At 41.8% G+C, this 11,547-nt stretch overlaps 2 protein-coding genes across 3 annotated transcripts in view; one reads left to right on the plus strand and one right to left on the minus strand.

The window, feature by feature from the left end:
- LOC118925142 (oocyte-secreted protein 3-like) overlaps positions 1-6,852 on the minus strand; it is a 73,322-nt gene extending 66,470 nt beyond the window's left edge. Inside the window, exon 1 of the mRNA XM_057507042.1 lies at positions 6,356-6,852. The gene's annotated coding sequence lies outside the window, so the exon portion shown is untranslated. The remainder of the gene's footprint in view (positions 1-6,355) is intronic.
- Positions 6,853-6,894: 42 nt separating this feature from the next.
- MRPL16 (mitochondrial ribosomal protein L16) lies at positions 6,895-10,588 on the plus strand. Of its 2 annotated transcripts, none has more exons than XM_036910633.2 (4): positions 6,895-7,072; positions 7,386-7,451; positions 8,959-9,107; positions 9,886-10,588. In XM_036910633.2, the coding sequence occupies exons 1-4, from the start codon at positions 7,018-7,020 to the stop codon at positions 10,369-10,371; spliced, it is 756 nt and encodes a 251-aa protein (XP_036766528.2). In that variant the 5' UTR covers positions 6,895-7,017; the 3' UTR covers positions 10,372-10,588. The 2 variants fall into 2 exon arrangements, with proteins under 2 accessions (XP_036766528.2, XP_036766536.2); XM_036910641.2 differs by having other exon boundaries at positions 6,994-7,072; positions 8,895-9,107.
- The last annotated feature ends 959 nt before the right edge of the window (positions 10,589-11,547 follow it).

Genomic DNA, 11,547 nt, shown 5'->3' on the forward strand with positions numbered 1-11,547 from the left:
GCCCAGGTCCTCACCCAAAACCTACCTGTAGGTAAGTCACTGTACCCCACATAAGGCATGGATTGTTACTGCAATGGAAGGAATCTTCAGGGAGTGGTGAACACATGTTCTCTTATAATATATCTAAATGTTTATAATATGAAAAAAATGGAAACAATCTATATGTTCAACAACAGAGCAATGGATAGGTAAACCCTGGTGGATCCCTATGACAGGATACTTAAAAGTCATTAAAATTCACCCTACTTAAAGTCATTAAAATTCATGTTGAATATAAGCACTTGCTGATACAAAAAGACACTCATGACACATAGCCTAGGGAAAGAAGCAGACTATATTATAATGTCATCCAGGCCAGAGGACTACAGTGCTTTCCTCTGGGTGGCTGGTTTTGTTTGCTTCTCTGTTTCCTAAGTTTTCTCCATTCAATACATAATAGCTAAGCAACTGCAAAATATGGGGAAAATTATTTTAAACAAAGATGACTTTTTCTTGTTTAACCACGAATTGGGCAATGAAAGAAAAGCGAATGCAGGGTGTGTGTGTGTGTGTGTGTGTGTGTGTGTGTGTGTGTGTGTGTGTGTGTGTGTGTGTGTGTGTGTGTGTGTGTGCGCGTGCGTGCAAGAGTCCCACCCCTAACTTCTAATCTGATAGAAGTCAGAGGAACAAGAAAGGCATGGAAGACAGTTAAGATGGGGGAAATCACGATTTCATGTATGAAAGCCTTGTTTTTAGCCACCTGCCTAGTAATTAACTGCACGTGTTCATCTGTATGGGCAGAGGTGGGTGCAGGGGAGTGAGGCTGACCTTGGACCGGCTATGAGGAGTTGCAGGGCCACCTTGAGGAAGCACCTTAATATATCGTCTGTGTGAGCTCATCACTGCGATGCATTTGGTTTAGTTTCAGTGACCATAAGCACTTTTGTGACCTCTACTGGCCATGGCTGGTAAAGGCTAAATTTTCTTTAGGGGAGTGGCCAATTATGCATAATTATTTTTATGAAGATGTAGGGGGGAGAGGAGGTAAGATTACAAACTACCAAATACTTTTCCCCACCCTTTAAAAATTGTATACAGTTGTACTTTCTTTTAACTAGATAGATGAATGAGCTACAACAAGTACACGATTGAAGGTAACACAGTGATCAGGAAGTGGAACCAAACAGACCCCTCTAGCCCCTTCCCATAATTCCTGGAAAGCAAGAAATCTTGCTCACAAGTGTAAATGTCTCTGAGACTAAAGAAAAAAATAAAAATAATAAAAATGGAAAGAGAGAAAGAATGGAACCAAATAGTTCTAAATTTTGTCTTGAAGACCAAACATGTAAAACATAGCCATGTTTCTTGAAAAGTAGAGTTCCATATGTAATAAAGTGACAATAATTGAAGGACTGTGGAGCTTGTTTCAGATCACGGAGAACAGGGGAATGGAATAAGATGTCAAAGGAACCAAAAAATTATGTGGGAATTTAGTACCTTATAAAGTCACATATTAAATAAGGGTTTCCAACTTGGAAAAAGAATTACGTTATACCACTACTTCTAGCCCTCATAAGGATATGATCTGAATCAAAAACTCTTAGAAAAATTACTGGTGATTTCCCTGCATAAAAATTAAACAGGGTCATACCTCAAAAAAAATTAAAGGGTATATTAAAACCTGAAAAAAAGTCACTGGAACATAAAAAATGAACAGGAGTTAATATACTGAATATATAACAAGCAGTTTTGAATCATTAAGAAAAAAATAAGCAGTATGGTTGGAAAATACTCAAAGTACATAAGCAAGCAAATATATGCAGAAAAACATATGAAGCCAAAGATATGACAAAAAGTTCAACATCACTGGTCATTAAAAAAAATAAAAGGCAAAACAACCTACAACCAGTACATAAGTTACATTAAGTAGGACTCAAGGAAATGCTATTAGAAATCACCTTTAGTTTCCTGGTGACTCCTTATCCAATCCAGCTCTGTAAGGTTGGTGTCTTGCATTTTCTTATTTCTCAAAATCAAAAAAAATTTAAAGTTGAATTGCCTCTTCTAGTCACAGAAAACATCCTCCTTCCTGTAACTAAGCTGTCCAATACTGGGTTACAGAGTCAAAACTCTGAATTCCATTTAAAGGTAAAGCTGCCCCATGACCCCCCAGCTCAGTCCTGCTCCAAATACTGAAAACAAAATAGTTGGGGGGTTGGGGGGCTGTCTCTATTTCTGCCCCTGATCTTCCACCTCTATTTCTGACCCCTCCGGGAAGGCTGACTGGCACAGCACTTGTTATGGGTTGAATTGGAGTCCTAACCCCCGAACGTCAAATGTGACCTTATTTGGAGAAGGGTCTTTGCAGAGGTAGTCCAGTTAAAATGAAGTAATTAAGAAATGAGTGACGCACAAAGCTTGGCCACATCCTGTCAGCCAAGGTGGCTTTTGGGAAATGGGATGTTGACTCCTTTTCGATGTTCCTAAGGGTTGTGGTGCTAGACACAACCAGCCTTCCATTTTTCATGGATGTATTTTTTCTTTTATTTAAGCTTTACTAAGATATAACTACCATATAAAATGGTAAAATATTTAAAGTACATTGTGGTAATTTGATATATGCATATATTGTGAAAGGATTCCATTTAGTTAATAAACATGTCCATCACCTCAGAAGCAAAATAAAATAAGGTAATTAGGGTGGGGCCTAATCCAATATGACTGGTGTCCTTATCAGAAGGAGAAATATGCACACGCACAGAGACACTCACAGAGGGAAGGCGATGTGGAGAAACACAGGTCATCAAGGCCAGAGGCTGAGACAAAATCTTCCCTCACATCCCTCAGAAGGAACCTACCTGCTGACAACTTCACTTCAGACTTCTGGCCTCCAGAACTGGAAGGCAATGAACTTCTGCTGTTTAAGCCCCTCAGTTAGGGGCACTTAGTTACAGCAGCCCCCAGAAAACCCATACAGCACCCAGCAGTAGGTGACTGAAGTCTGGGTATAATTTAAAGTACAACCTTTCTCTCATGTGTGCTTTATGGATTCTTCAGAGAACAAAAGAGCATGTGCACACGCATTCACACACACACACACACACACACACACACACACACACACGGCCTATCCTAACTGCTGAGATTATCTCATCTGTAGTCCCCTTGAAACAGGCAAATTCATCTCTGCTGAAAGGCTGGCTGGTTGTATAGGATTCTTCCCTCAGGCCCCAGACACCCATCATTACACCTCTCCCAGCTTCTCTCTCTTTGCCCCTCAATGGGGTCCTATTGGAAAGAGTATAAGAAAGCCCTAAACTGGCACACTGTATGGGGTCCACATCTGGTCAACATGATATATACACCTTTGACCTGCCACCAATGGAAACATGGCTTCTTCCCAACTTCAGCTCTCCGCTCTGATGCCACAGGCAGCTTTGATCAGCCTCCACAGATTCCTCCCAAGCCTGTGTCCAACACCAACCCTTTTCAAGCTGCACAGGACCCACCTCAAGCTCTGTGAATGGCCTTGAAATCGCTCTCATTAAGCATGACAGAGCATCCCCATCCGCAGCCACTGGGAGGGACAGTGAAACTTACAGTACACTAGAACTCTATACAAGGAAATCTTTACTGTAATCTCCAGTCTCCACTTCCTTTCTTCATTTTTCCAGTGCTTTTGATATGCTGGAGGAGACTGGCGAGCTAAGGATAGCAAAGCCAGTTGCTACTACCTCCTTCCTAAATCCTGCCTAGGAGTCCCAGCACCTCACTTCGGAAAGTGGAGATAGTCACATACTTTGGGGCCCCAGGCAAAGCTGAGTTGGAAACAATCCTGTTTTAACAATCTGTTATAAACAAAACACTGGATGTGGTTTTTCACCTTCATACAGGCAAGTTCTAAAAAAAGGGTGTGCAGGAAAGCTTAGCAGAGGTATGGGTAAGTAGGCACTCTGATACACTGCTAGTGAAAACCAATTTTGCACCACTGTATGAAGCAAAACATTTATGAAGAAATTACATTTCTGAAGTGAACATCCCCTTTGATTCAGTAATTTCTCTTTTTGGAATTGGCCTAAGAGAAATATCAAAACAGTACGAAAAGTGTATGTATAAACATGTTCATTGCAGCATGGTCTACAATGGCAGATTTATCAATAACTTGACTAGGCAATAATAGGGTATCATTCGTTATGGTGCAACCATTTGTAGGAACACCATGGATGTAGTCTGTGAATGCCAAGACAAAAACAAGCACAATAGTTGGCATTGTCCCTCTTCTTGGTCAAACAGTTCAGGAGTTGATGCATTCTTTGTGCCTGTTAATTTACTCAATGCGAAATGCTTGAAATAGTTCTCCTATAAAACTTTAGTAACTCCCCAAGTTGGGACTGAATCTGATTTAACTTAAAAGTTCTGGAATATGTGTAGATATATTTATTTTGCTCATGGCAGTAAGGTAAATACTCAATACATACTTGTTAAATAAATGAAGTCCTTTTTTTATGCCTCATTTCCAACATTAACATCTACAAAAAGGATTCTAACAAAATAATCTATGTATATATGAGAGCCCTTTGTAAATAGCAAATCATCCTAATATTTTAATTATTAACATTGCATTACAGTATGTTGTTTTTTGTTGTGGAAAAGCCTCTGGTGCTGTTGTCTTTTAGAAATGCTCTTCACAATGTGGAAGCTAAACTGATGGAAAAGCTAGTATCAACTAGCCCCTTGAGAAGGTTCTGTGGGCTTTCTAGGGCGAGCGAGTTACATGGTGACTTATTACATTATGATATTATGGTTAGAATCTAATAAGCAAAAACCCCATCCTATTATTAAAATGAAATAGTGCACAAACATAACACATACACACGAGCATGGCAGTAAGGTAAATGCTCAATACACACTTGTTGAATAAATAAAGTCCTTGTTGAATAAATGAAGTCCTGCAAATAAATGCCACTGAACTACCAGAAGAGAAGTGTAAATAAAGGGCTGTGAGAGACTGAAGAAGGGAAAATCATTTTCAGTGACCAGGGAAGATCTCGGGTCCCTGCTTCAGTTGTTCACAACCGTTTATTTATACTTCTTTTCTGCTATCTCAACATTAGTTATTTGTATGCTCACCATATCTTCCCTGCCTAAGTACAAATTTCTAAAGAACAGGATCACCATTCTTCATCTTCCACTGTACCTAACTCAACTCCTGCAAAGCAAAATAGGTATTTTCATAGTTACTATTTAAATGTAGAAGTCAAGTTTACTTTTTAGCTCTTTTAAAATAAACAGTGAGGTGGAGGTTTTAGGGCACCAAAACATGTAGAGACTGATCAAAGAGTGACTCTACTGCCCATTTATTTCCCATCCAAAACAATATTACACAATATTCAGCTTGAGATTTTTAAATGCCTGAGCACATTTGGATCTCCCACTTTCGGTGGAGGGGCGAAGAGAGCACAGAAGAGCTGCCCAGAATCTGACCCTGGCTTGGTTAGAGGCCAGGAGGGAGGGGAGGTTGACCCTTTTAGAACTGCTCTTGGGACAGAAATGATTGGCTTTGATGAGGGAAAATTATGAGATGTCATAAAATTAAGTAACAGAAGGGCTGGGGAATGGAGCAGAAAGACAAATGAAGGTTATCAGTTAACAGCCAAGGGCCAAAGCTAATCAGAGACTCCATGTTCCAGGATGAAGTTGTTTCAACACGAATCCAGAAGGCCCCCAGAACCACTGCATCCCTCTACCAGGTGAACAGTCCCTGAGCAAAAGCCTTCTCTGTGGACTAACCACCTATCCCAGGACTCTCCCCACCCGGCATTCACCTGCCTTGTTCATATACAGTCAATGTAAATTTAAACAATTTCCTTTCCTTGGATCCCTTAAAACCGTTCCTGTTTTCTTGAGTCTGGCAGACAAGTTATTTCATTAACCAGCCTAGTTGCTGATGAAACAAATTTCCTGCCCAGGACTCAGTCCTTTTTCTGGATAGCATCTGTAATGGTTTAATAAACCCTTTTATTTCAGAGATCTCTCAGTCTCCAGAGTTTTGGATTTGTCTGCTATAAAAATGTCCATTAACTCTTTTGAGACAGATTCAGTGTGCAGATAATCAAGAAGTGCCTAAGTTCTCCCAGTAGCCTTGAAAGCATTACAGGTTTTATTTGTTGCAATTTATGAAATTAATCCTTGGGGAAAACCATATAGATTTAACATGACTTGAGTACAAAAGACATCAGTTTCAATTTGCTAATCCCATTTTTTGTCCAAGAAGCCTAGAAAAAGATCCTGTCTCATTCTAAATAGTACAGAGCTTCAGGCCCTTAGAAATAATTTGCCCACCATTCTTTCAGAATAACTATGTATTTCACTTTACCTTGATACCAAGCTTTGATATTGTCCAGTCACTGGGGTCTCTGGAGTCATACAGATTGTGCTCAAATTCTGATTGTACAGTGGGTGACCCTGGAAAGTTAAATCCGTTGATCCCCGGAATGCAGTTGGCAAAATGGATGAAATTACTTTCTTATCTCATGGATTTGTTGGGAGAATTAAATGCAATAGTGAGGTACTCAATGCCTGACATACTTCAAGCGCCCAGGAAGTGTTAAAGCAATGATAAATCAGTGTTAAGTTTTCCTAATGCCCCTGACGGGGCCTCCTAGAGAAGTGGCGTGATGTAGATGAATCGTAAGGAACCAGCATGCTACGTAAATCCGCTTTCTCAGCAGGCTACTCCGCGGAGAAAACTCCCTTCCCTGCCACCCTCACCAAGAGAAAGACCTCTGACTGGATGGAGAACCCCAGGGAACTAAAGCGGCGCCCGCGCGCGACTAGCTGACACCAGCGCCGGACCCCAAGCTCCAAGGCTCCGGTTTCTCCCACTTCCGTCGGGACTCTGCGAAGGGACCGGCGCCAACGCAACTTCCGGCTCGGTTGAGCGCCGTCCTAAACCAACCCCAGCGTGGCTCCTGAGTCCCGCACTCTGCCCTCGGGTGGGGGCCTCCAGGAGCGCGTTGCGGCCGAACCTGAGGGACCATGTGGCGGCTGCTGGCCCGCGCCGGTGCGCCGCTCCTGCGAGGGCAGCTGCCAGGTCAGCGATCCCTGGGGCCCTCCAGAAGACTTCCCCTGCCCTCCCCTCCCGGCCTCCACGCTATACTCGCAGACTCAAAGGAGGCCGGGTGAGGGTTGCGCCACCACCCCCGCCTTGGGGATTCCTGCGAAAGGGCCACAGCCGGATGGGGGTCGGCGCCCCCACACCTCCGCTGGCCTACGGGGCCCCGAGCCTCTGAGGCCAGTTAGTGGAGCGCGCGCCCCACCCCTCTCCCCTCTTCCGTCAGGATGTCTTTGGCCCGGGTGGTACCAGGCCGTCTGCCTTCGTCGTTTAATTTGATTCGTCTTTGTAGATTCGTGGGCAGCCCCGCCTGCCAGTGCTGGCCTGAAGACGCTGCTCCCGGTGCCGACTTTTGAAGGTGAGAGCTTGTCGTGTGCACGTTTGTGTCTTCTCTGATGGAACCCAAAGGAGGGTAGGTGAAGACGTAGGAATGTTCTTGTGCTTCCTATTCCCGTTTACTCACTAAGCATGTACTGAGGACATACTGTATGCTAAGCATATAAATAAGATGTACCTCATATACTGTAATAGTGTTAGCAGTATTATGTGAAAAGCATTAATTTGCTAAGTATTCAAGGTAAGCCACAAATCTGTAAATCTAATTTACCTTTTTTTTTAAACATATTGGGAATCTTCAAAAAATGAAAGGGGCCTTAAGCTTACTCACAAAATTGTTCAATGCCACATCCTTGGGAAGTACATAGGGACTTATAGCAGAGAGAAAGCATTACTAAGCGTCTCTAGCTATATATAAAAAGGGGAGGAGGAGCAGTTTCTGTAACCCTGAATAGCCATTAATAATTTGATAATTCCTTTAAGTCTTTTTATATTTGGCCCCATCATGGAGCCTTGCTTCTTTTACTGTAAGTATTTTAAATGATTTACAAGTTAGTTTTCCCCCAAATTGTCAAAATATCAGACATGATAAAGATAGAGCATGTCTAGCCTACCTTTCAGCCCACCCACCCTCACCCAGCAGGTGTTGTAAATTGTAGGAAATGTGCAGATCGCAGCATGAAAAGCCCATGTAAAGGAAAGAGTACTGATCAGTGGACTCCTAGGTTGTAATTTTGCTGGCCAGAATGTGGCAGAGCAGAACTTAGATTTTTCATGTACAATATATTATTCCTTCCACTACTCCCACCCAGAAAGACATGGTATTTATTAAAAAAACAACAACAGCAGCATACTGTCTGGTTTTGCTGTTTTCACTGAATGACTTAGACCAAATTATAAAATGTCTCTAGGCCTCAAGTTCCTCTTCTATAAAATGAAGATTAAAAATACTACCTGCCTAATGTTGTTTCTTGATTTGGGCAATAGTTACATAGGTGTGTTTATATGTTCACCTTGTAATAATTCACTGATCTGCACATTTTTTATTTGGCCCTTTGATGTATATGTGTTAAACTTCTATAAGTTCAAAATTTTTTTAAAGGAAGTCCTAAAAAAATTACCAAAGCTCTAAAGTTGTTTTAAAGACTAAATGAGATAATGCACTAAAAGCTTTCAGTTCAATGTCTAACACTTAGTATAACATTCAAAAAAAAGTTAAGATTGTGTTATTCTATGACAGTTCTCTCTCTTCCCTATCTCTTTTATGGTGTTAGGCACAGAGTAAGCGTTTGATAATGCATTTGGGTTTGCGACTTAAAACTCTGCTATCTTCAGAGGTTCAGATACTGCATTAACTATTGCTATAGCCAACAAAAATGTCCATGAGAAAAAGCTAATATACTTTTGGAATTATTGTTCAGTGGTAACTTGTACATTTTCACCTAATAATTATACATCTTTCTAGGAAGAAAATGACTCCTTTGAGATGTGCAGTTTTACTTGTTCTTGGTTGTCTCTGCTCCTTTTAGATGTTTCCATTCCTGAGAAGCCCAAGCTTAGATTTGTAGAAAGGGTACCACTTGTCCCAAAAGTGAGAAGAGAACGGAAAAACCTGAGTGATATACGGGGACCTTCCACTGAAGCCACCGAATTCACAGAAGGCAGTTTTGCAATCCTGGTGAGTTCAGCATCAAGCAGCTTCAGGATGGAAACCAAGGATTAACAAAATCTCATACTCTTTAGTTCTAGTCTTTTCTTCCCAGGTTTTATTAGGACTGCCACCAGTTGCTGTTTAAACTGACAGGCAGTACCCAGTAAACATTTGAGTTACTATTTTTTAACATAGAGTGAAAATAACATCAAAGTAGAAGAAAGAGGAGAGGCTACCTATATTACCCCATAATCAGACCATGAGATCCCAAGCCTCTGGTAAAAATAAACCTATCCATGACTTAGGATGTAGAACAGAAGTTTCCTTACTCAAGTAGCCTCTGTGAAGGCTTGATGTTAAAAGCCGGTATGGACTAAGATTTGTAGAAAGGGTACCAGGCAGCCAGAGCAATGTTTTAAAGTCCTCTTCCCACAGCCGGCACGATCAGCCCCTGCTATCCTCTCAGAACCTCAAATCCATTCCCTTGCTCACTCTATTCCAGCCACAGTGGCTTCTGCTCAGTCACCAAGCCCTTTGTCAAGGCCTTCACACATGCCCTTCTTCTGCCTGGAACCCTTGTCTGTTTTTCCCTGGCTAGTTCTTAACCAGTCTGGCTTTAGCATTTGAGGAGGACTTCCCTGGCTATCCATTGATTCTCATTTATTACTGTACTCTAGGCTTTCCCTTGCTAGTACCTATTAGAACACTTCTTTATTTTCATGTACACCATCTAAGCCAATTACTATTTTTTAAAAAGACACATAAATCCAAGTCCTCATGTGTTCCTAATTATGTTCACTTTAAGGCATTGGGTGGCGGTTACCTCCATTGGGGACATTTTGAAATGATGCGTCTGACTATCAACCGCTCTATGGACCCCAAGAAAATGTTTGCCTTATGGCGAGTGCCAGCCCCTTTCAAGCCTATCACCCGCAAGAGTATGGGACAGCGCATGGGGGGAGGCAAAGGTGCCATTGATCACTATGTGACTCCTGTGAAGGCCGGCCGTCTCATAGTAGAAATGGGTGGGCGTTGTGAATTCAAAGAGATACAAGGTTTCCTCGACCAGGTTGCCCACAAGTTGCCCTTCCCAGCAAAGGCCGTGAGCCGTGAGACTCTAGAGAAGATGCGGAAAGACCAGGAAGAACGAGAAAGTAACAACCAAAACCCCTGGACCTTTGAGCGCATAGCCACCGCCAACATGCTCGGGATACGGAAAGTACTAAGCCCCTATGACTTAACCCAGAAGGGAAAATACTGGGGCAAGTTCTACCTGCCTGAGAGGGTGTAGTGAAAAGGTGAGAAATGTGTGTACACATGCTGTTGAGAGACAAGGGGTCTATGTGTTTAGTCCTCTCAGCCTACCCTTCAACATCCTTGAGCAGCTCTAATGTTATAACCAAGGAGCAGCACATGAGTAGATGATTTCTAAACAATTGTTTATCTGTTGATTTCTCTTTGTATGCGTTATATTCTTATTTAAATAAAGTTTGAGCATCACCTCAGCAGTTACTTCTCATTGGTCACTCTTAATCCCTTAAATGATTAAGGAACAAGCCTGGTTGAATGTTAGGAGTTGTGGTATTTGTGGCTGTTAAGATGACACTTGCAGGGCTGAAGCAGATGTCTGCCTCTCATTCAAGTTGGACTTACATCTGTACTCCCTTTTACATGTACACACACTTTAGGAACTAGTTTCTGTGATACTTTACTAGTTACAAACTAATGTTTTTGGAAAAGCAAAGGAAACAAAACAGTACATGGGTTAACTGATTCAACAGGTATTTATTTATGCCCAGCTACCCATCTTCTCTCAGCCTTGGGAGGGGGGATGTTGGACAATTTGACAAGGAACATAACCTTGCCTTTTAGCAAAAGGAACTGATAAAAACAAGTTGACATGTGGCTTTTCATAGGTCTCTAAGGTCTCTGAAATCCTCCGAGGAAGGAGAGTGCTTGGCTCTTATCTTTGTTTCCCTGCATGTTCTGGGACAGCGTAGCAGGCCACACAGCTGGCCAACTAAAGGCCCCATGTGTGTCAAATCCCCACGGTTCTACCTCCCTGTTTGCCTTGAACAGGGTTAACCTATTTTCCAGACCTAGCCAGCAGTCGTTTTCTTCCCTTTATTAAAATAAAAGCAAATGGATAGAAGTATGAAACCATTTGCTTTTGAAAGTGGGTAGAAAACACACTGACTTAAGCTGTCAGGGTTTTTTTTATCCACTTTCTTAAGAAAATAGATCTCCAGCAAAGATAATTTACTTTCAAAAGTACAAATTTATATGAGCAGTCTTATGGTCCTCAAGAGTTTCAAGTTTTTAGTGAATCCCCTGTAAATAAAACATCACTAAATTACATTAGAACACATCTTAACCTTGAATTGGGGACACTGTTTGGAACAGCTCCTGTACGCACACTGCTGGCCAACAAAGTTTTGGCAACAGGAATCCGGTGAGGAGCGATGTG

Source organism: Manis pentadactyla, chromosome 9 (assembly GCF_030020395.1).
Source record: "Manis pentadactyla isolate mManPen7 chromosome 9, mManPen7.hap1, whole genome shotgun sequence".
Taxonomy (NCBI): Eukaryota; Metazoa; Chordata; class Mammalia; order Pholidota; family Manidae; genus Manis; species Manis pentadactyla.